We start from the raw sequence: 23,629 nt of genomic DNA on the forward strand, positions 1-23,629 counted from the left end.
TGGTCTTAAGAAACGAGTGTAGCCATCCTGATATCCAACAAAATAGACTTCAAACTAAAATCAATCAAAAGAGATCAAGAAGGGCATTACATACTCATCACAGGAAAGAGCCACCAAGATGAAGTTTCAATTCTGAACATTTATGCCCCAAACACAAGGGCACATTACTAAAAGCTTAAACCACAAATAAAACCCCACACATTAATAGTGGGAGATCTCAACACCCCACTTTCACCACTGGACAGATCACCCAAATCGAAACGTAACAGAGAAATAAAGGACTTAACTGATGTTATGACTCAAATGGACTTAATTGATATCTACAGAACATTCCATCCTAACAAAAAAGAATATACCTTCTCAGCACCCCATGGAACTTTCTCTAAAATCGACCACATACTTGACTACAAAGCAAGTCTTAACAGATACAAAACAATTGGAATAATCTCCTGTGTTTTATCAGACCACCATGGTTTAAAGTTAGATTTCAACAACAAAAACTACAGAAAACCTACAATCTCATAGAAACTGAATAATGCTCAACTGAATCACCAATGGGTTAAGGAAGAAATAAAGAAAGCAATTAAAGATTTCCTAGAGATCAGCAAAAATGAAGACACCACACACCCAAACTTATGGGACACTATGAAAGCAGTGCTAAGAGGGAAATTCATAGCACTAAATGCTCACATAAAGAAGTTGGAGAAATCTCACACTAGTGACTTAACAGCACACCTGAAAGCTCTAGAACAAGAAGATGCAAAGTCTCCCAGGAAGAATAGACGCCAGGAAATTATCAAAGTGAGAGGTGAAATTAATAAATTAGAAACTAAGAGAATAATACAAAAAATTAATGAAACAGAGTTGGTTCTTTGAGAAAATCAACAAGATAGAGAAGCCCTTATCCAAACTAACCAAAAGACAGAGAGAGAGAATCCAAATTAACAAAATCAGAAATGAAAAGGGGGACAATAACAACAGACATTGAGGAAATCTAGAGAATTACCAGGTCATATTTCAAAAACCTCTACTCCACAAAACTGCAAAACCTAAAAGAAATGGACAATTTTCTAGATAGGTACCACATACCTAAGTTAAATCAAGACCAGATGAACTATTTAAATAGTCCAATAACCCCTAAGGAAATAGAAACAGTCATTAAAAGTCTCCCAACCAAAAAAAGCCCAGGACCAGATGGTTTCAGCGCCGAATTCAACCAGATCTTCAAAGAAGAGTTAATACCAATTCTCTCTATATTTTTCCACATAATAGAAACAGAAGTAACATTACCAAACTTCTTCTATGAGGCTACAATTACCCTGATTCCTAAACCAAACAAGGATACAACAAAGAAAGAGAACTACAGACCGATCTCCCTCATGAACATTGATGCAAAAATACTCAATAAAATACTGGCAAATAGACTCCAAGAACACATCAACACAATTATCCACCATGATCAAGTAGGCTACATCCCAGGGATGCAAGGACGGTTCAACATATGAAAGTCCATCAATGTAATACACCATATAAACAAACTCAAAGAAAAAAAACCACCTGATCATCTCACTAGATGCAGAAAAGGCATTTGACAAAATCCAACACCCCTTCATGATAAAAGTCTTGGAACAATCCGGAATACAGGGAACATACCTAAACTTCATAAAGGCAATTTACAGCAAGCCAACAGCCAACATCAAATTAAATGGAGAGAAACTCAAAGCAATACCACTAAAATCAGGAACAAGGCAAGGCTGTCCACTCTCCCCATACTTATTCAATATAGTACTTGAAGTTCTAGCCAGAGCAATAAGACAACATAAGGAGATTAAGGGGATACAAATTGGAAAGGAAGAAGTCAAGCTTTCCCTATTTGCAGATGACATAATAGTATACTTGAGTGACCCCAAAGATTCCACCCAGGAACTGATAAAGCTTATAAACACCTTCAGCAACATAGCAGGATACAAAATCAACTCAAAAAAAAAATCAGTAGCCCTCCTATATACAATGGACAAAGAAGCTGAGAAGGAAATCAGAGATACATTACCGTTTACAACAGCCAAAAATGACATAAAATACCTTGGAGTAACACTAACCAAGCAAGTGAAGGACCTATATGACAAGAACTTTAAGTCCCTGAAAAAAGAAATTGAAGAACTTGTCAGAAAATGGAAAGATCTCCCATGTTCATGGATAGGCAGGACCAACATAGTAGAAATGTCAATTTTACCAAAAGCAATCTGCAGATTCAATGCAATCCCCATCAAAATACCAACACAATTCTTCACAGACCTGGAAAGAATAATACTCAACTTCATATGGAAAAACAAAAAACCCAGGATAGCCAAAAGAATCCTGTACAATAAAACAACCTCTGGAGGCATCACAATCCCTGACTTCAAGCTCTACTATAGAGCTACAGTGATAAAAACAGCTTGGTATTGGCATAAAAACCGACATGGGGACCAATGGAATCGAATTGAAGACCCTGACATTAACCCACACACATATAAACATAAAATTTTTGACAAAGAAGCCAAAAGTGTACAATGGAACAAAGAAAGCATCTTCAACAAATGATGCTGGCATAACTGGATATCAACATGTAGAAGACTGCAAATAGATCCATATCTGTCACTGTGCACAAAACTTAAGTCCAAGTGGATCAAGGACCTCAACATAAATCCAGCTACTCTGAACCTGCTAGAAGAGCAAGTAAGAAGTGGTCTTGAACGCATTGGCATCGGAGATCGCTTCCTAAATATAACACCAGTAGCACAGGCACTGAGAGAAACAATCAATCAATGGGGCCTCTTGAAACTGAGAAGCTTTTGTAGAGCAAAGGATACGGTCAACAAGGCAAAGCAACAGCCTACAGAATGGGAAAAGATGTTCACCAACCCCACATCTGACAGAGGACTGATATCCAGAATATATAAGGAACTCAAGAAATTAGACATTAAAACGACCAACAGTCCAATTAAGAAATGGGCTATAGAACTAAAGAGAGAATTCTCAACAGAGGAAACTCAAATGGCTGAAAGACATTTAAGGAATTGTTCAACATCCCTAATCATCAGGGAAATGCAAATCAAAACAACTCTGAGATACTACCTTATACCAGTCAGAATGGCTCTAAGATCAAAAACACTGAAGACACTTTATGCTGGAGAGGATGTGGAACTAGGGGAACTCTCCTCCACTGTTGGAGGGAATGCAAGATTGTACAACCACTTTGGAAATCAATATGGCAGTTTCTTAGAAATTGGGAATCAATCTCCCCCAAGATCCAGCTATACCACTCCTGGGCATATACCCAAGAAATGCTCAATCATACCACAAGAGAACTTGCTTAGCTATGTTCATATCAGCATTGTTTGTAATAGCCAAAACCTGGAAACAACCTAGATGCCCTTCAACTGAAGAATGGATAAATAAATTGTGGCACATATACACAATGGAATACTACTCTTCAGAGAAAAACAATGACATCATGAGGTTTGCAGACAAATGGATGGATCTAGAGAAAATCATCCTGAGTGAGGTAACCCAGACTCAGAAAGACAAATATGGTATGTACTCACTCATAGGAAGATGCTAGATGTGGAACAAGAATGACTGGACTGCTACTCACATCACCAGTGAGGCTACCTGGCAAATGGGACCCCAAGAAAGACATGGAGAAATGGATGAGATCTAAATGAAAAGCCTGGACATGAGTGGGAGCAATGAAGGGCGAGAGTCGAGGGAAAGAGAGTGGGAGATCCTAGCTGGATCAAGAAAAGAGAGGGAGAACAAGGAATAGGAGACCATGGTAAATGAAGACCACATGAGAAAAGGAAGAAACAAAGAGCAAAGAGGCCCACAGAAATCCACAAAGATACCCCCACAAAAGACTGCTGGCAATGGTCGAGAGACAGCTGGGAGTGACCTACTCTGGTGATGGGATGGCCAAACACCCTAATAGTCATGCCAGAAACCCCATCCAACGACTGAGGAATCTGGATGCAGACATCCATGGCTAGGCCCCTGGTGGAGCGCTGGGAGTCTAATTAGTGAGAAAGAGGAGGGTTTATATGAGTGAGAATTGTTGAAACCAAGGTTGGATAAAGCACAGGGACAAATAAACAAATGAATGGAAACACATGAACTATGAACCAAAGGCTGAGGGGCCCCCAACTGGATCAGGCCCTCTGAACAGGTGAGACAGTTGATTGGCTTGATCTGTTTGGGAGGCATCTAGGCAGTGGTACCAGGCCCTGGGCTCGTTGCATGAGTTAGCTGTTTGAAACCTGGGACTTATGCAGGGACGCTTGGCTCAATCTGGGAGGAGGGGACTGGACCTGCCTGGACTGAGTCTATCAGGTTGATCCCAGTCCGCAGGGGAGACCTTGATCTGGAGCAGGTGGGAATTGGGGTTGGGCTGGGGGGGAAGGGGAAGGGGGCAGGAAGGGAGAGAACAAGGGAATCTGTGGCTATTATTTAGAACTGAATAGTATTGTAAAATAAAAAAATATATAAAATAACAAAACAAAACAAAACAAACAAACAAACAAACCAAAAAAAGGAAGACTAAAAAAAAATCCCAGCACTCAGGAGGCAGAGCCAGCCGGATCTCTGTAAGTTCGAGGCCAGCCTGGTCTACATAGCGAGTTCCAGGAAAGGCACAAAGCTACACAGAGAAACCTTGTCTTGAAAAAACAAAACAAAACAAAAAACAAAAAAAAAAGAGAATCTGTAATTAACACTCAACACACTTCAAAATTGTTTTAGTTCCCTTGCAATATAACATTCTTAGTGGATTCCTAATCACTTTTTCCATCTTACATGCACCCTGCAAATTCCTTGTTATTTATGAACACAAAATGCTTTCTAAATGCATGTATCCCTGACTGGGATAAATCTCAAATTTAAGTGAAGATGGTCTTGAACAGATGATGCTCCTGCCTCTACCCGCTGCGTGCTAGGATTACAGGAAATGTACCACCACTTCTGGCTGCATATTCTGAATTTTAAATATCTTTATAAATTACGGTAAATGTAAAACTAAGCAAGTGAAATTAATTTTGCTAGTATTTTACTTTCATTTAATGTAATTGTCACTTCAATATGTAATCATTGTAAAATAATGGGGAAAAAAGAAAAATTGAAATGTACATGTTGCATGCTGAGGATATAGGTGAGGGGTAGAGCACTTGTCTAGCATGTACAGGTGCTGGGGCACATGTGAGAGTGTAAAGGAACCGAGGTACAGGAACCTGCTACATTACTGCTGGAACTGTAGCCATAAAATGATGCAGCCACTAGCACCAGAGTATGCACAGCATTTATAATAGAGAAAAGGTAGAAACCCCAAATACCTACGGCTTGATGAATGGGTGAACAAAGTGTGCAGTGTTAATACAATGGTCAAGTGTCTAGCCATGAAAAGGGGTAGAGTACTGCTACATCCTACAACATGAAAAAACATGACAGACATTAAACACTCAGTGAAAGAAGCGAAATGACAGAAGCATAGGACAGTTCTCGATGAGATGGCTTGATTTCTTTTAAACACCCAGAATGAGAAACCTGAAGCAGAAAGTTAGATTGGTAGCTGATAGGGGATGGGGTCTGGAGGAACCAAGAATAACTACTAATAAATAAATGGTTTCTTTTCAAATAACAAAAATATTTTAAAATCAAATAGGGTGATGGTTGCATAATTTTAAGAACATACTAAGAAAACCCTGCTGGATTGTATGCTTTAATAGAGAGAACCTACTACATAAGTGTCTTACATTATTATCTAAAGATTACACTTAGTTCATGTGTATTATGTTTGCCTACATGTATGTAGTACACTGTGTGCATGTCTGGTGCCTGTGAAGATACAAGAGGGTGCTGGATCCCCTAGAACTGCATTTACAGATGGTTGTGAGCTTCCATGTGGGTGCTGTTGTGGGTCACGTGGTTTGTAGCTGAGAGATATTGAGGATTACCTTTCTCCTCCAGTAGTGCACAAACTGCCTTCCAGTACCATGAACTCTGGTTAGTGGGTGAAGAATTTAGTTAGACATCAGTTCAACTTCTCAGTGTTCAATGATAGAAATGTTACCTTCAGAAACAAGACCTTAACATCAGCTTTGCAGAGCCCCCAACAGCCTTGGAAATAGCCTGTGCTATTTGGGGATTCTGTGGGTCCCTTTGGTTAGGGACTCAAGAGGCTGTACCCTGTTCCTGGCACAGGAGGTTTAAGATGGTGGCATAAGATGTCTAATTGGAGCCTTGTCAAACCTGTTATGTTTTGAGCCCGTTTAGATCCCTTTCACATATGTATGGTAAGCTTCTGGGGTAGTCAGTTTCCATATAGTTATTCAAAGGGTTTGCAGTGTTGACTGTCCCTGCCCATATTTCTCCTTTACCTTTCTATCCCATCCTTCTCTCATTAAATCCTTCTAATCTAGTGTTCATTTATATCTTCATAACACTATACACTTTCCCCTTCCTTGAGAGATACTCTCCTCCCTTCTGGTCCTTTACCAGGTACCAAACATCTGTGGTTATTCAGATTGTAGTTCCCATTGCAGAACCTTTAAAGAAAACAAAACAAAAACAAACAAACAAACAAACAAACAAACAAACAAACCAAGCCGGGCAGTGGTGGCACATGCCTTTAATTCCAGCACTGGGGAGTCAGAGGCAAGCAGATCTTTGTGAGTTTGAGGCCAGCCTGTGCTACAGAGTGAGTTCTAGGAAATGATGAAAGCTACACAGAGAAACCCTGTCTCGAAAGACAAAAAAAAAAAAAAAAGAAAAAGAAAAAGAAAAAAAAAACAATATTTGTCTTTTTGGGTCTGGCTTGGCCCCATCAGGATGAATTTTTTTCTAGCTCCATCAGGCCAGTCTTAGGGAGGTATTTTCTCATGGCTGCAGGACTGTAAGGACCCAACCCATTCCCCAGTGTTTTGCTATGGAGGCCCTGCAGGTAGCTCTACCCCAAAATTCCGTTTGACAGTGCTTTGCACAGGGGCTGGGCATGGTAGGCTTTTGCCACTGGAGTCTGACATGGGCATGGGCGGAGCACGCGCTCACGGTTCACAGCTGCTGAGCACCATTGTGTGCTCACAGCACATCACAATGCCAGGGCAGCTGTGTTGCTAAGGGTGAAGCAGAGTTTTGCTCACACTGAACCGAGGACCTGCGCTAGCAGGACGGTCCTGTGTGTCAGTGGCGAGACTTTAACCGAATTTCAAATTTTTAGTGTACCAGTGTTCTATTTTTTACTTTAGGGTTTGGGAGGGAGTGGGTGGCTAAAGGGGAGGGCGGGTAGGGCAGGGAGGGCGGGGAGGGCCTGCGGAGCCTTAAGGCTCAACATGCAGGAGGACATAGACTACGATGCCCCTGCTATTCAAGCCCCAAAGAGGGCTCGCTGGTACAGCCGCCTGTGGCCCTCATGCCTGGGTCATGGGTGCTCGTGTCGGAAACGACAACCGAAATTTACCCTCTACTCCATCGGGTACGACCCTGTCGGGGAACTCCAAAGGGCGGCCAGCGTGGGGGACGTGACATCAATAGAGCGATTTATCGACTGCCACCAACACTATGTGAATGAACAGGACACAAGGCGCAGGTAATGGGGCCCGGGGAAGAGAAAGGGCCAGGAGGGACAGGAAGTGTTGGCGACAGTCAGGGCCAACTAAGGAGAAACACACCTTCCAGGACTGAGCCCAGTGGGGTTTGTGCCTGCTTTAGGCTTCTAGGCATCTGGGACCAGCACACCTTGGAAGGACAGCACAGGCCTTCTTTAAGAGAAGCAAAAGAAAGAATTTCAGTTAATTTACAAATCCTTTTACATTGTCTCTTTTAGAGCACTTTATTGGGCGCTTTAAAGCGATTTAGCTAATGAAACTACATACATTTTATTTTTATGTGTATATTTAAATTTGTTTTAGATTTATGTATATAATCTTTTTGCCTGCATGTATTTCCAAAGCACTACGTGCATCAGAAGGTGTTGGGTCTCCTGGAACTGGAGTTACCGACAGCCGTGGGTGCTAGAAATCTAACTCAGGTCCTCTACAGGTGAAACTGGAGCTTGTAAACACCAAGCCATCTCTCCAGCCGTTAATGTCTATGTTTTTAGTACTATGTTATATACAACACAGAAAATGGTAACATGAGATAAATTTTCACATAAAATGTCAACTTTGAGCCAAAGAAAGAATCACCAAGAAATCTTACATCATTGGGACCCATGTTTGCTGAGGGATCTTATAAGGACATTTTTACCATTTGTGTACATGGTGTGTGTGTATGTGTGTGTGTGTGTGTGTGTGTGTGTGTGTGTGTGTGTTTATATATATGTGAAGGCTACAGGTTGACATTATCTTCCTCAATTGCTTTTCACCTTATTAAAAAATTGTAGGTGTGTGTGTGTGTGTGTGTGTGTGTGTGTGTGTGTGCACATGTACCCCACATATCTGCAGGTAAGTGTATGAAGGTCAGAAGAAAGCTATATTTGAGAGTTGTGTGTTCTGCCATATTGTGGGTTCTGGGGGTTGAACCCAGGCCATCATGTCTGCTGGCAGGTCCCACCACCTGATGAACCACCTTGTGGTCCCTACACCTCATTTTTTGAGGCTGTTTCTCTCACCCAAATCTCTACTAGATTGTCAAGGTGCTGGGGGTTCTGAACTCAGGCCCTCAGGCTTGCATGGCAAGTGCTTTACCAACTGAGCTCTTCCAGCCACCCCAGCCCTTCTTTCCTATTTCTTATTTCACACTGTGTTCTAAAGGGGAACCAATGACACTCAACAGTAGAATTTCCATAGCCATAGCGCATATGCTTCTTGATAATTTCTGTAGTTCTGAGTGGTTATTTAGTCTTCTAAATGAGAGCTTTCTACAAATAATGAAAATAAAGTGTATTTTCAAAGTATTCTTTGCTTAACAAACGCATTCTTTAAAAACATTGAATTTTCAACTGTATTTGTCCATTCTGTCAATCCATTTATTCCCCACATGGAACTTAGTTATTATCTACTATACAGAAAACACATTCTACTACATCTCAAGATTCTCTCATTCTTAAAATCTTTGTTTCTCTGCCCAGTTAGCTTTCCTTACATTCTATAAATTTAAATATTGAATACAATGAACCATGCTCATTTGAATCTCTAGTTTCTTTTGGTTTAAAGCTTTTTGAAAATCAAAGCAAGGGAGCTATGATGCAATGGGTTATCTCCTTATAGAGACATTTGCCCAATTTTGGTGTGAGTCCATGGACACACTGGGGGTGCAAGGCAAAGCACAATGGCCTGCTTTGCTACCATTTGGTGTCTGAATTATCATGGGCACTCTATTTTCTGAAGACTAGGCTGTGTCCCTGTTGGCAGCAATATAGAAATATTACTTTTGGGTATTGAGAAATGAAAAAAAAATTCAAAGTACTGATAACTGAGGATTTAGATTTTTGTTTGTTGTTACTGCTATTTTAAACCTGTTTGCCTTTCATAGTCTTTTTTTTTTTATTTTTCGAGACAGGGTTTCTCTGTGTAGCTTTGCGCCTTTCCTGGGACTCACTTGGTAGCCCAGGCTGGCCTCGAACTCACAGAGATCTGCCTGGCTCTGCCTCCCGAGTGCTGGGATTAAAGGCGTGCGCCACCACCGCCCGGCTTTCATAGTCTTAAGTGCTAAAATTTACATAGATACAAGTGGCCTGTAGAATTGCCATGGGTCTGTAGATTGTATCATATTTCCCTTAATGTAAGCTACAGTGGAATGCATGATAACCTTTTATTTTGTATAGTAGCAAAGTTAAAAATATTGTTGTTAGCATCCTGCCCTCACTCCTCTACATGTGCAGCTTGGGGTCTTGTGTCTTATGTCGTCGAGACATTGGCGACTATGTGCATGCCTTAAAACGCCAGATGTAGACCCCATGCTGCTTCTTTGCTCTCGCTCTGTTCTCCACTCTCCTCCTGCCATCTCTCTCTCTCTCTCTCTCTCTCTCTCTCTCTCTCTCTCTCTCTCTCTCTCTCTCTCTCTCTCCCCCTCTAGACCTGGCTATCCTCTTTCCTATCCCCTTCCTCCTTCCAATAAAGCTCTCTGTAACTCTGGTAGTTGTGGCCCTGGCTTGTGACTTTTCCACTGGTAATCAGCTGCACCACCAGTGCCATTGATCCTTTCATTTGGTGCTGTTACTTGGATCCTCCTGCCTCTGCCTCCTTTAGCAAATCCTACTGGCGTGCGCCACCCATGGGCCTGTAGATCGTATCATATTTCATTTAATGTAAGGCACAGTGAACTACATGATAAGCTTTTATGTTGTATAGTATCAAAGTTAAAAATATTGCCAATTATAGTCATAAAATATCATGGCATAGATTTTAGCGATGCTAAAATGTAAAATAAAGAGTAAGGTCGGCACAGTGGCACTGACCTGCAATCCTACCTACTGGGAGAATTACCAAGTTCAAGGTCATCTTGGGGAATATAGTTTTAAAATTTGGAAATATATTTGAATAAAAAAATTTTGTGTCTGCACATTAAGTAGAATTCTGTTATTTCTCTTCATTGAAATATTGTGTTTGTTATCAGTAGGAAGACTAATCATTATTGTATCCGCCAAACACTGACTGTCAGGTGCTAGAAGCACCTGTCCATCCTCTTGAAGACATGAATTGAAGCATCACAGTAGCACGATGTAAGATAGCTACAGTGTTGAACCTCTATCCTGTGAATGGGGAAATTGAGTTATGGAGCACATAGAAAGCCTAATATATAACATAATATTGCCAATTATAGTCATAAAGTATCATGAATTGTAAGTGGTAGAGATGTCAGTGATGCTAAAATGTGAAATAAAGAGCATGATAGGCACAGCGGCACTGGCCTGCAATCCTACCTGCTGGATACTAATAATATATACCTAGTTTATAACAGCAATTAGAGTAGGATTTAAATCCAAGCTGAGTTAAATCTATTGGGTGTTCTGTTATGCAGACGGGCTACTCTGAGGAAGGGTGAAACTTGTGCTAGAGCACTTACCTGAAATGGGACGGCCATGCACTGTATCCCTAGCATATCAAATGAACACTTGAGTGGAAAAATAAGTACATAATAAAATCCCAGTTACTTCTCTTACATTAGAAGGAAATGAAGTTTGCTATCTAGTATTTAGAGTTGAATGTGCCTTCTATGATAATCTGTAATTTCCTAAAATGTCCTCTCAATTTGTAGGACGTCACTCCATTACGCGTGTGCCCACAACCACCCAGACGTGGTAAAACTGCTGTTAAGCAAAAAGGCCTTAATAGATGTCCGGGATGATGAAGGCTGCACACCTTTGATTAAGGTAGCTATAGGACAGCAGTTTGGGTATAAATTGGATTAGATCTTGTTCTTGTTTGTTTTTTTGTTGCTGTGATAAAACACTGACCAAAACCAACTTGGAAGAGGAAATGTTTATTTGGCCTACAATTCCACATCAAAGTCCAGTCCATCATGAAGGGAAAGCAGGGCAGGAGCTCAAATCAGGAACCAGAGGCAGGAACAGAAACAGAGATCATGGGGGGAATGCTGCTTTTCCATGGCTTTTTCCAAGGCTTGCTCAGCTTTCTTATACTACTCTGGACTACCTGCCCAGTTGTGCCACCACCTATAGGAAGATGTACCCTCCCACATGAGCCTCAATCAAGAAAATGTTCCACAGACTTTCCCACAGTCCAATCTGATAGAGGTAATTCCTCAAACAAGGATCCGTCTTTCCAGGAGTCTTCAGACTGTGTCAAGTTAGCAAAACAAATGAACAAGCAACCACCCTCACTACAACAATAACCAACTAGTACTAATGAGATACTTCAATATCTAGGTGTTGTGGCATAGCCCTGAAATTCTACCACTTGAAAAACTTTGGTGGGGAGATTATGAGTTTAGGCAAGCCTGGCGTTCTTAAGAAGACCTGTCTCAAAAACAGAGGGATAATATGCATAACCTAAGCAATTTGTCTGATCTAAGGGTTAATATTCAATGAAATTTTAGAAATATCTATCTTGACTTTCTTGAACTGAATATCTCTTTCTTTATACAATACCCACAGGCCACACAGAGGGACAACGTGGAGTGTATGTCCATATTACTCTTTGAGGGTGCAGATCCCCACCTGCGTGATTCCAATGGGAACACAGCCCTGCACCACGCTGTTTCAAGGGGCAACAAGTCAACTGTAAGAACACTTTTGGATTTCAAGTCAGACATAGAAGCAAAAACCGAGGTAAACATCATTCAACGACATCCCCAGTATGCTTCGAGCAATGACACTCAGATTCACCGATCACATGCCAAAGCTCAAGCAGTGTCAATGAATCTGTTCAGAGTAAAACATTTCTCCAAATATGTTTTTTATATTTTTATACGTAGTTTAAAGGAGCACAGCACAGCCTATTTTGTTTTAGAATAGGGCTTAATTTTAAAATCCTTTAAACAGATAAAGGATTTGGGCCCACACATACTACACACACACACACACACACACACACACACACACACTAAAAATAAATTAATTTTAAAGAAAATGTCTGTAGAATAAACAGATAGTAATTCTCAGTTTAGGGAAGAAATAATTTGGAAAAACAGATTAACCAAGTGCTCCAGAGAGGCCACTTGTATCACTCATTGAACAAAGGCACTCCAAACCTAGATGCCACATGATGGGGTTGGGGCAATGGAGTCACATCTCCATGGAGCTAAGAATCTTGGAACCAGTGAGTGTTTGTGGAGAGTTCTGGAAAGAGGGGTACTCACAGGCAGTGTTGGACAGGGCAATGGTGTGTCAACAGGAAGAGGCTAGCGGTGTGTGTGTGTGTCAATGTGCAGCAAGGGATGAAGGAAAATCTGTTTTTTGTGACTGATTGTTTGCAGAATCTGTGATAAATTTTCAGTTGAGAAGCATGTTGATTTATAAAGTGTAATTTTTTTTTTACAGTATGGCTTGACACCATTGAAAATAGCATTATTTGAACAACAAGAGGAAATGGCACAATTCTTAATACTGAATGGAGCAAATGAACCTTTGGAGGTTCAGTCATATAGGTAATGTTTCTTCTTGTTTACAATCTTAGTCCTGTTCTTGAGAGTGACAATTCTTTAAGTAAGGAATACTAAAGTGATAGGAGGAAGATTGGCTTCAACTCAGAGGCACATAGTGAGTGGGAGCTAGAAAAAGGGACTGTTCCAACTGAAACAAAAGAAGAGTGTGCATCAGGGCTCAGCTTCCCATTTAAAAACAACAGTTCATCATTCAAAATCTGATTTGATTGGTGATTTTCTATTAGTTAAGGAAACCACATTAATGTTTACTTTGAAAAGTTTCACCTTTAATTATTTTTAACAGTGAAATTTGTCATCATTTTAGTATTTTCATTGTTTCTTATATATTTTCCTTTAAAATGTTTGTTTAACATAGTTTTTGAAAATCATGTTGTCTCTTTGATCACTCACTCTGCTTTAAATGGCTTTTGAACAATCATGACAGTTAGATGCTATTACCCCATTCCATTCATTTTTTTTGTCCTGTCTGAAATGTCTTGAAACTGTGTTGGTCAGATGTGAATCTGTGAACCCACACTCCTGAAACAGCAGTCATGGTTAGGGACAGTTGTCCACAATGAGTATAAAGAAATAAGAATCAAGGTTGGCTCTGCTGGGGATCCCATCAGCAGTACCTTTGGACATGTTTCTGTAGAGAAGGTTCACACAACTGGGTGAGCCCAACATGGACGCAAGAAAAGCACAGCTATTGCATCAGAGTTCACGAACTAAAAACCCCAGGTACCTAGATCTTAGCCTTAGCCAGGAAGGAAAGGAGACAGAGAGACTGTGCTCCCCTCCCATGAGTTTTGAAACAGGCTGTGACTTTACATTACACGGCAACATTTGGTGATGATTTGGCACCTACTAGCACACAGGTAACAACAACAACAAATACAAGGCCACCTATAACCTGTCAACCATATGTTGGCTTGTGAGAGTAAAGGCAAGAGTTGCTGTCCTGTTCCACCAAATCCATCTCTTGGGAGAACTGTGGTGGTATTGTATTCCCGAAAATATTGTGCCCACTAATAAACTTATCTGGGGTCAGAGAAGAGAACAGCCACAACATTAAACATAGAGGATAGGCAGTGGTAGCCCACGTCTTTAATCCTAGCATTCTAGAGGCAGAAATCCATGTGTTCAAGGATACAGCCAAGCATGGTGACTCACGCCTTTAATCCCAGAAAGTGAGCCTTTAATCCCAAGGAGTGATGGCAGAAAGCAGAAAGGTATATAAGGCGTGAGGACCAGAAACTAGAAGCTTTTAGCTGGTTAAGCTTCAGGCTTTTGTGCAGCAGTTCAGCTGAGATCCATTCGGATGAAGACTCAGAGGCTTCCAGTCTGAGGAAAAAGAATCAGCTGAGGAATTGGCAAGTTGAGGTGGCTGTGGTTTGTTCTGCTTCTCTGATCTTCCAGCTTTCACCCTAATAACTGGCCTCAGGTTTGATTTTATTACTAAGGCCTGTTAAGATTCCTGCTACAGAGAACAGAGAAGGGACTGTGTGCTGTAGGTTCAGGAGAGGAGGGATGAACTAGGAGTAATAATTGAACTGGTCATGTACATATGGAACTATAAAATATACTTACTTACTGCCACCATTAGAACAAAGAATGTGGAAGAACCCCCTCTCCCTGTCCCTGTGTGCATGCCTGTGTGGTGGTGGTGATTTAATTGGGGCCCGAGTTTTTGCAAAAGAGAAAAGGTAGAAGGACAGCAGTAACTAATCATAATCAAGTGCTGAAGAATAAATTCAAAGTCATTTGGCTAGGCCTGTTTTCTCATGCCTTTAATTCCACAACTTGGGAGGCAGGAGACAGAGAGATCTCTGTTATTTCAAGGCCAACATAGTTCATATAGTAGGTGTAAAGTCAGCTGGGCTCCAGAGCGAGATCTTGTTTCAAAAAATAAAATGTTATTTGTAAATATCTAATGTAAGGTATCTTAGGAACTTAAAAATAAAGAATTTGGAAAACATGCTAAGTGTTCTTCATACAAACAATAAAATAATGATCACTTTTAAACATATGTCACAGTGAACACGCATCTTCAGAGAGGGCAAAACACAATAAGAAAAAGCGCGTCAAGTTCAATCAAGGTAAGATTTGTGTAGTGAACTACTCTATCTGGTCCTGTTAACCCTGAATAAAATAAGTAAGAGTAAGGATTTTAGCTCCCCAAAAGGAGTTAAGGAAATCAAGTATAAATGCGTTTACACGGTTTTCATATTCATTTCCTAATATTTGGGAAAGTGAGAATTAAGGAATTATTTCTCAGTACTTTTAACTGTGAAAATATATTGTCAAAACGTTGCTTATTTGATTTTAATATTGATCCATGTGCTGTTTTTGGATAAATGAGAATAAAACTTATGAACCTGGCACATGTCCTCCATGTCACATTGTAGTAAATTGGAATGTCGGAAATATGGCTTTTCCTTTTGTTTTTATAACAAAAAATGCCTTGTGTTTTCTACCTCACACGGTTCCATAGTTCAGTACCACTAACATGCAATTGTGCACAAACAAAACTTCAATAATCAATCACTTTCATTAATTAATTTCTGACCTAATGATGTAATTAAAACCGTCTGACTTTTTAAATTTCTTTGCAATTTCTTTCTCGATTTAGAGAGTTTTCACCTACCCCCTGTTGTTGTTTTTTTTTTTTTTTTTTTTTTTTTTTTTAGTAATCTCCTGTTTTAGGATGGAAGTGTTGTGCTATAGTGAATGTAATACATTTTAGGAAAACTTGTCAATCCTGACATGTTTTTCTTTTCTTTCCCTTTCCTTCTTTCTTTTCTTTTCTTTTGTTTCTTTTCTTTTCTTTTTTGTTTGTTTTGTTGGTTGATGGTTTTAGTTTTCTGGGGTGGTAGGGGTTGAACACAAGGCTTTGTGAGCATTCTAGGCAAGCACCCTACCTATTAACTCTACCTCTAGTACTTTTTCCCTTTAGTTTTTGTTAAATAGATCTGAGTAAGATGATACATCACTTACCTGCTGCAACACATGGTTTCCAGAAAAAAACAATAGACACAAAAAGAGAGTTGAGAAAATGACATTGTTCTATATTTCAGAGAATTAGCTGCTCTTCCATGGAGTCTAGAGAGACTCTGTTGCAATGGAAGGGGCACTATGCTGAGTTTGTGCATCAGCAACTGTTTCATGCTGTCTTTTATACCTAACTTGCAATTGACAATCACACTAGGTACTGAATCCAAATGACCTTCTTCTCTCTAGAGGTAAGATGAAGAGAGTCGATATTATTGTAATGCAGGCAACATTTTGTATCACTTTAGTATGAAATTTGCCTTTCCTGTCATTTGTGGTGGTGAGGACTGACTGAGGGCTCCTGCCTGATAAGCATAGGCTTTACTACTGAGCCACAATTGCAGCCCACTAGTTGGTGGGACAAATGCCCTTCCTAAGTCATGGGGAATGCAAAGAAGATGCACTAAGTTTCTCTTAATTTAAACAAGACCAAAAAATGAAAGTTTTATTAAAATAAAAGCAAAGTGCAGGTGTACAGTGAGGGCATGAGTGAGTTCATAGTTCATGTATGTAAACATGCACAATGACTCCATGTCAGAAGATGACCCACGGAATCTGCTGCTCCAGCCCCACAGGTGCTTCTCTGCTGCCCTCTCACCTGAGGCAGAGCTCAGGATGCATTACTACCAAGGGAGGGATCTTTCAAATCATTCTTTTCAGGAGAGATGATGGATGTTTTCATGGGCATCCTTGAAGCTGCACATAAGGCTGAGAACACAACTAGATCTGAGGAGCTTCTTCTCTCAGAGGGTTGAGGAGAGTAAGGATGTTGTCCTCACTCATGCTGCTCCTTGAAGATCTTTGTCCATCTTCTGTTTCTTTCTGTGAGGTTTCATTATGATACAAAGGACAGTAGCCAACATCTAGTCCTAGTGGTAGGAATTTGCATCCTAACATGAACAGTTCCAACTAAAAAGCTGAACAAGATACTTTGTTTTCCTGAAGAAAAAGTATGTATAGGCTCATAGATATTTTTTCCTTTTTGGCTCTCTATTTTGTTTGTTGTTTTATTTTTGAGACACAATCTCACTATTACATTCTGGCTGTCCTGGTCCTGGAAGTCATAAGGATCCACCTGCCTTTGCCTCTCAAATGCTGGGATTAAAGTTGGGTGCCACCACACCCAGTCTAGACATTTTTTCTAGTATCATTAGCCCAAAGTCAAACAAGAACCCCAAGAAGCTATTTTGTGACACAGTCAATTGGTGATACTTTTACTGGTAAGGATGCTGCTCCCCATCAGTCTGAGAGAGCTCATTAAGATCATCACAGTTGTGTATGGGTGTTTATTTTTAGGTATTATGCTTGATGAATTTATGTCTTCTTTGATGTGAAATATACAGAAAATGGAAGAATTCTACCTGAAGTAATTGCCTAGAGATGAATATTTTCTCTAGAATAATCTCTAGATTGGTCTTGAAGAAATTGATGCTAACAATGAGTCTAATCATTTTTATATGCTATATTTTTCTAGAGTTGAAATAAAATGCATTTTGTTTTTATTTTTAGAAATACATTATAATACTGACCCACGGCCTCTTTGCAGGTAAGGTTTAACAATACACTAATCCTAAGGAAATCCAAAAATAACTAAGTTATTTCTTGGATGTACTCTCAGATAGACACAATTTTATATACTGAATTTTTGCTTTGTGTTACAGTACCCACAGTATTATCACTATATTTTAGACTAAAAAGTTGTTCTTTTTAGTTCATATGGCCATGAGGTTTATACTCAACCAGCATTTCCCAAGTAGCAACTCTGTGTATTAGAAAATGAGGCTCCTTGTGTTATCCATACACACTGATGTCCATTTGATACCCCTTACCTTTTCAAAACCTTTCTGAAATCAACTTTTGAACTAGACCTTCATTAGGAGGTCTAGTTTGAGGCCTTTATCTTTTCTGAGAGCTTACAGAATTGGGGATCATTCTGAGTTTTCAGAAAGTATTACATGGAGCCCACAAATTACTTTCCTCTTTGGACACCATCTCCATGTGCAGAGGCACTTTTTGTCAGGTGTAGCACCCTTTCCCGGACGGCGGAAGACCCCAGGCCTTCCGTCTTCCAGAGTGCCCAGCAATGAAATCTCTGAATCTCAAGAGATGATCTCAACGTAGAGAGCCACACCACAGATGACTGTTATTTATGTCTCTCTAAAGGGGGTTTTGTCTTCCCTATCGGTTGGACATGAACATAGAGTTGAAAGCCCATTCCTGTTGATGATCTGCTGTCTCAGACACTTGGGTTTTGCAGACATTTAAAGGTTGTATTTCAAGCCAGTTCTCTGTTCCTTTTGATTGATTCCTTCCATACTAGAGGGCAATTATGTCATCTTCTTTAGTGGGGCTATGTATCAATAAAACATTTCCTACACATTATTGAATAGCTTGTTTACTCCAAGTTAAAAGATCCCCAATTGTCACAGCTAATGTCCAAAGTGCAGATTCATAATGTTCCAGTAGCTACAACTGTTTAAAGACACACCTTGCAAAAACCACATGTTACATTCTACTGGGACTTCTAAACAGTTCCACAGTAAAAAACCTGAAATTATCCAGTAAGTTTTATTGTTGTTTGCTCATGTTATTATCTTGGTAAGTTCATAGAATTGCTTGTTTGGCATAGAAACAGCAGATTGTGGTTTCAGGATTCACTCATGAATGGGCTGCTAAGGAACAGCTTGAATATACCCAAGGCCATGGTAGCTTGTAAGATTAACTAGCAGAAGAAGGAATCTATTCCGTGGTCCACAAACCAACCTCTTGAGAGATAACATCACAGTCAGTGAAAATTCCACAAAGTATGGTGACAGAGAAGGTGCTGTGGTACTCTAAGTGCACAGAATGACATGACAAATGAAATCACTAATTACACTGAGCACATGAATATAAAACCATGAGTTACTGCAGCCATAAAAAAGGGCTGGGGAGGAACTAGTGTTTTCTTTCGTGTGTGTGTGTGTGTGTGTGTGTGTGTGTGTGTGTGTGTGTGTGTGCCTCTATGTGTGTTTTTATTGGGCTAATTTTTGTGGACTAAATTCTCCCTTTCTTTCACATGAGACTAAGTTGTAAGGAAAGTGTCACCAAATAATTAACCGCTTGAAAGACAAATTAAAAGGTGTGGGTAAATCTCAAATGCAATGTATATTAGGAAATTAAGCAACAAATAATTCAAAGAATTTGGTAAATGTTTTTATATGGATATTAAAATATCACTTTTTAAAATATGCCACAGTGGAGAAAGACCATCACAACCGTTAAAATCAATACTGAAGACATCTGTTCCAATCCATTCAGGTAAGATTGAAGGTGAATAATCCACTGCTATTACCCTAATTGCAAAAAAAAATGCTTTGTTCTTTCAAAGAAGGAACTAAGGATATGAGATATAAATGTAGTTATATCCTTTTTGAACATGCCTTTAATGGTTTGGAATTCAGAATTATTTAACTAATAGTTTATGAGAAATTTCAAATCTCAAATTATATCATCTGAAACATGTTTATTTTACATGAGTCTCTGATGCATGAAGTATCTTTATATAAATAAAAAGGTTTCTAAGCTGGGCAGTGGTGGCGCAAGCCTTTAATCCCAGCACTCAGGAGGCAGAGCCAGGCGGATCTATGTGAGTTCAAGGCCAGCCTGGTCTACAGAGCGAGATCCAGGACAGGCACCAAAACTACACAGAGATACCCTGTCTTAAACAAACAAACAAACAAACAAACAAAAAAGATTTCTAACCTAGTCCGCAGTATGTGTTATCTATAGTCATGTGACAGCCATGTGACATGTTATAAAATGGATTTTTCTTTCATTTTTTTTATAATAAATACACTGTATTTATGTTACATAAAGTTTTTTAACCTAGTCCACAGTATGTGTTATCTATAGTCATGTGACAGTCATGTGACATGTTATAAAATGGATTTTTCTTTCATTTTTTTAAATAAATACACTGTATTTATGTTACATATTTTATATACATCAGGGTCAATAAAATGTGATCATGTAAAAAGAAAACAAAAAATACAGTATTCAGTTACTTTCATTAAGTTTTTTGGGACTAACTATAACTTTTTCTGGTTTTTTCCTTCCTATAATTTCTCAATTTAGACATATTAGACAATTCACATATGGTTTTATATTTATCTTTAATTTGCCTCCATTTAATGTAAATATACCTTGCCATAAGAAATAATAGGCTTATCAATAACTTTTTAAACCATGAATGGATTTTGAGTTCTAGACACAGTGCTGGGGATCCAACACTACCATTAGAAGCATTCTAGGCTGGTGCTCTCCCTATTGGCTACACTGCCAACACCTCTTCCCTTTAGTTTTGTCAGTTAGTGTAGTATATGTTGCTTCTTGGTTTTTATGCTACAAGACATAATTTCCAGAAAAATTTGCCAGAGTGGGAGGGAGGCTGAGAAAAGAACACTGTTCTGTAGTAGACGGCACTGACTGGTCCATCAAGTCTGGATGAGATTCTAAGAGGGAGAAACACTACAGGGTTTGGGCTTTCAGCAACTGTCACCATGGACACTTCCACACCTGCCTTGCCTTGGGAAAGCACAGCAACAAGTGAACAGTGTAGAGGAATCGGAATGACCCTCTTCACATAAGTGGTGAGGTAAAAAGAGTCAGTATTATTGTAATGTGGGTGAGTTTCTTCATTATTTCAGCATTGGAATTTTCTTTGTGGTGAGGAGGGTTGATGCAGGCCTCCCACATGCCAAGCATAGGCTCTACCATAGAGCCACAATCTCAGCACATTTGTTGGTGGGACAAATGCTCTGCCTCAGCCATGGGCAATGCTAAGATGTTTACACTCCAGTTTTACATACTGTAACTGAAAAAAAGAAATAAGAATTGTTTTTATTCCTTTGTAGAGGGCAAACTGTTAGCATAGAGTGAAAGCTTGACTCCTACAAGTTTTAAATGTGGAAACAAATAAAATTGTTTCCTCATAGAAGGAGTTTGGTAATGTTCCTTCTGTTTCTATTATGTGGAAAAATTTAGAGAGTATTGGAATTAACTCTTCTTTGAAAATCTGGTAGAATTCTGCTCTGAAACCATCTGGTCCTGGGCTTTTTTTTTGGTCGGGAGACTTTTAATGACTGTTTCTATTTCCTTAGGGGTTATTGGACTATTTAAATAGTTTATCTGGTCTTGTTTTAACTTAGGTATGTGGTACCTATCCAGAAAATTGTTCATTTCTTTTAGGTCTTGCAGTTTTGTGGAGTAGAGGTTTTTGAAATATGACCTGATAATTCCCTGGATTTCCTCAATGTCTGTTGTTATGTCCCCCCTTTCATTTCTGATTTTGTTGATTTGGATTCTCTCTCTCTGTCTTTTGATTAGTTTGGATAAGGGCTTGTCTATCTTGTTGATTTTCTCAAAGAACCAACTCTTTGTTTCATTAATTTTTTGTATTATTCTCTTAGTTTCTATTTTATTAATTTCACCTCTCACTTTGATAATTTCCTGGCGTCTATTTTTCCTGGGAGACTGTGAGGTTCTACTCCCTTGGAATTGGTGCTCTGGCCCCACGTTTCTTCTATGCTTCTCTTCCTGGAGGTAGAGTCCAGGTGCATAACTACTGCAGAAGTCTTTCCAATGGCTCTTACCATGGAAGGCGATAGCAGCTGAGAGTGAACTTCTTTGCACTGAACATGAGCAAGAGACCAGAGCTGGAACCCAGAGGCTTCAGCATCCTCCTCGGAAGCAGTTGAGGAGAGTATACACACTGACCTCTGTGTGTATATATTTGGCCACACTGGCAGCTGGAAATTCTTTGCAAAGGTCGTTGTCCTTGGTCTGTTTGTGTTTCTTATGTTCTGCTGTGCTGCAAAGAGCAGTCACTGTAGACTGAGCTTCCTTGTGTCTGGAATTTTCATCTTCAATGGAACAAGTTCAACTGAATCCTTGAAAAATCTCTTTTCACTTCTATACAGGATGTGTGTACTCACTAACAGTTCTCCTAGCACCACTAGTCCAAAGACTAATCCAGCAGCAGCAACACTGTGCTATCCCTTTAACACTTCAGTTTGTGATGTTGATTCTGGTTAAGATGCCAGTTTCTCTGTCTGATAGTACTCAAGGTCAAAGGAATTTCACACAACAGTTTATTTTAAGTAGTAACTTGTGATAAATTCATCTTCTGTATTTGAATATACAAGGAAGTGGGAATTAAGAGTTCTCCATGTATTTATTGTTTATCAATCAATATCCACTTTAAAGGGTATACAGAATTGGTGTCAAGTAGTAATAAAATATTGGCCTTGACATTTAATACCCATATTTTCTGCAGTTGCTTCTACCATATTTTGCCTTTTTCTTTTGCAGTTACTGGAAGAGTTAAAGAAAGACCTTCACTGTGGTAAGAGAGTCTGCATTTTAAAATACACTGAGTAATTAGAGAATATAAAATTCAGAAACTGTAACCATGTTTTCCTCTGTGTAAGACAATTTCAGCTTCTTTATTTTTTTGTTAATCAAAGCTGAATAATTATTTGTGGAGCACTCATACTGAAATGACTGATTATACCTCTGATACAGTATGAAATGCTGTTAATAAGCCATGGCTAGGGAAATGTTTCAGTGGATAAGGTGCTTACTGTGCATATGTGAGAATGGGAGTTTGGATGCCCAGAATCCACATGAGGCTTGATGGTCTTGTGTGCATCTATAATCCTGGGGAGCTCATGGTGAGATTGGAGGTGGAGACAGAGAATCCCCTGAAGTTTCATGAATAAATAGCCTGGGGTTTGGATTTGTTAATGAGAGACCCAGTCACAAAAATAAGGTTGAAGGTGAGTGTCAACGCTCATGTGTGTATTCCAGTCACCACACCAGCACACTGGCATGTATGTACCTGAAATCACACATACATACAAATACACTGCACATCACATGCCATGCACATATGTGTAACAATATTAGTTTGCAGGGCATTAATTTGGTTCACTGTTACATTTGGGTGAGCTGTCTGCTGGAGAGAGTGTGAGTAAACTGGCAAGGTTCAAGACTCTCCCAGGCTTTGCTGAAGATCGCCTCAGAGTGGCCTTATGGATATGCTTCTGTACAGAAGGTTAATAGTCCCCTCAATGAGTTCCACAACTGGGGTGACAAGGGATGTGTCAGGTAGGAAAAAAAAGTGGTTGCCCCAGAACTTATAAACCATAAGCCCTGAAACGTGGAGATCTTCAGTGTAGTGTGGATGGAGTAGAACTGAGGGGACAGTGTTGCTCTCCACTGCCTCATAAAGACTAAGCATTAAACAGAAACACTTGTAGAATATAAGAATAGTCCTGTCACAGTTTCATAATATGCTTGTGAATGGACTATCAAAAAGCATTTCGAAGCACCAAAAATGTAGTGAAGTCTGAATTGGTTGGCAGCTGGGTGCTTCAAGATAGAGTATACTTCACATTCTACCAAACCAATTTCTTGGGAGAGAGCATGACACACAATGATATGCCTAAAATGCCTAAAAATT

General features: G+C 39.6%; 1 protein-coding gene across 1 annotated transcript in view; it reads left to right on the top strand.

Moving 5' to 3' along the window:
* Window positions 1-7,167: 7,167 nt before the first annotated feature.
* LOC143272080 (uncharacterized) overlaps window positions 7,168-23,629 on the top strand; it is a 35,449-nt gene continuing 18,987 nt past the window's right edge. The window contains exons 1-8 of the mRNA XM_076565870.1: window positions 7,168-7,615; window positions 11,227-11,341; window positions 12,086-12,259; window positions 12,971-13,077; window positions 15,112-15,173; window positions 17,635-17,671; window positions 19,364-19,425; window positions 22,477-22,510. Of these exons, the coding sequence (XP_076421985.1) occupies window positions 7,359-7,615; window positions 11,227-11,341; window positions 12,086-12,259; window positions 12,971-13,077; window positions 15,112-15,173; window positions 17,635-17,671; window positions 19,364-19,425; window positions 22,477-22,510 (848 nt within the window). The 5' untranslated portion in view covers window positions 7,168-7,358. The remainder of the gene's footprint in view (window positions 7,616-11,226; window positions 11,342-12,085; window positions 12,260-12,970; window positions 13,078-15,111; window positions 15,174-17,634; window positions 17,672-19,363; window positions 19,426-22,476; window positions 22,511-23,629) is intronic.

Source organism: Peromyscus maniculatus, chromosome 1, assembly GCF_049852395.1.
Source record: "Peromyscus maniculatus bairdii isolate BWxNUB_F1_BW_parent chromosome 1, HU_Pman_BW_mat_3.1, whole genome shotgun sequence".
Taxonomy (NCBI): Eukaryota; Metazoa; Chordata; class Mammalia; order Rodentia; family Cricetidae; genus Peromyscus; species Peromyscus maniculatus.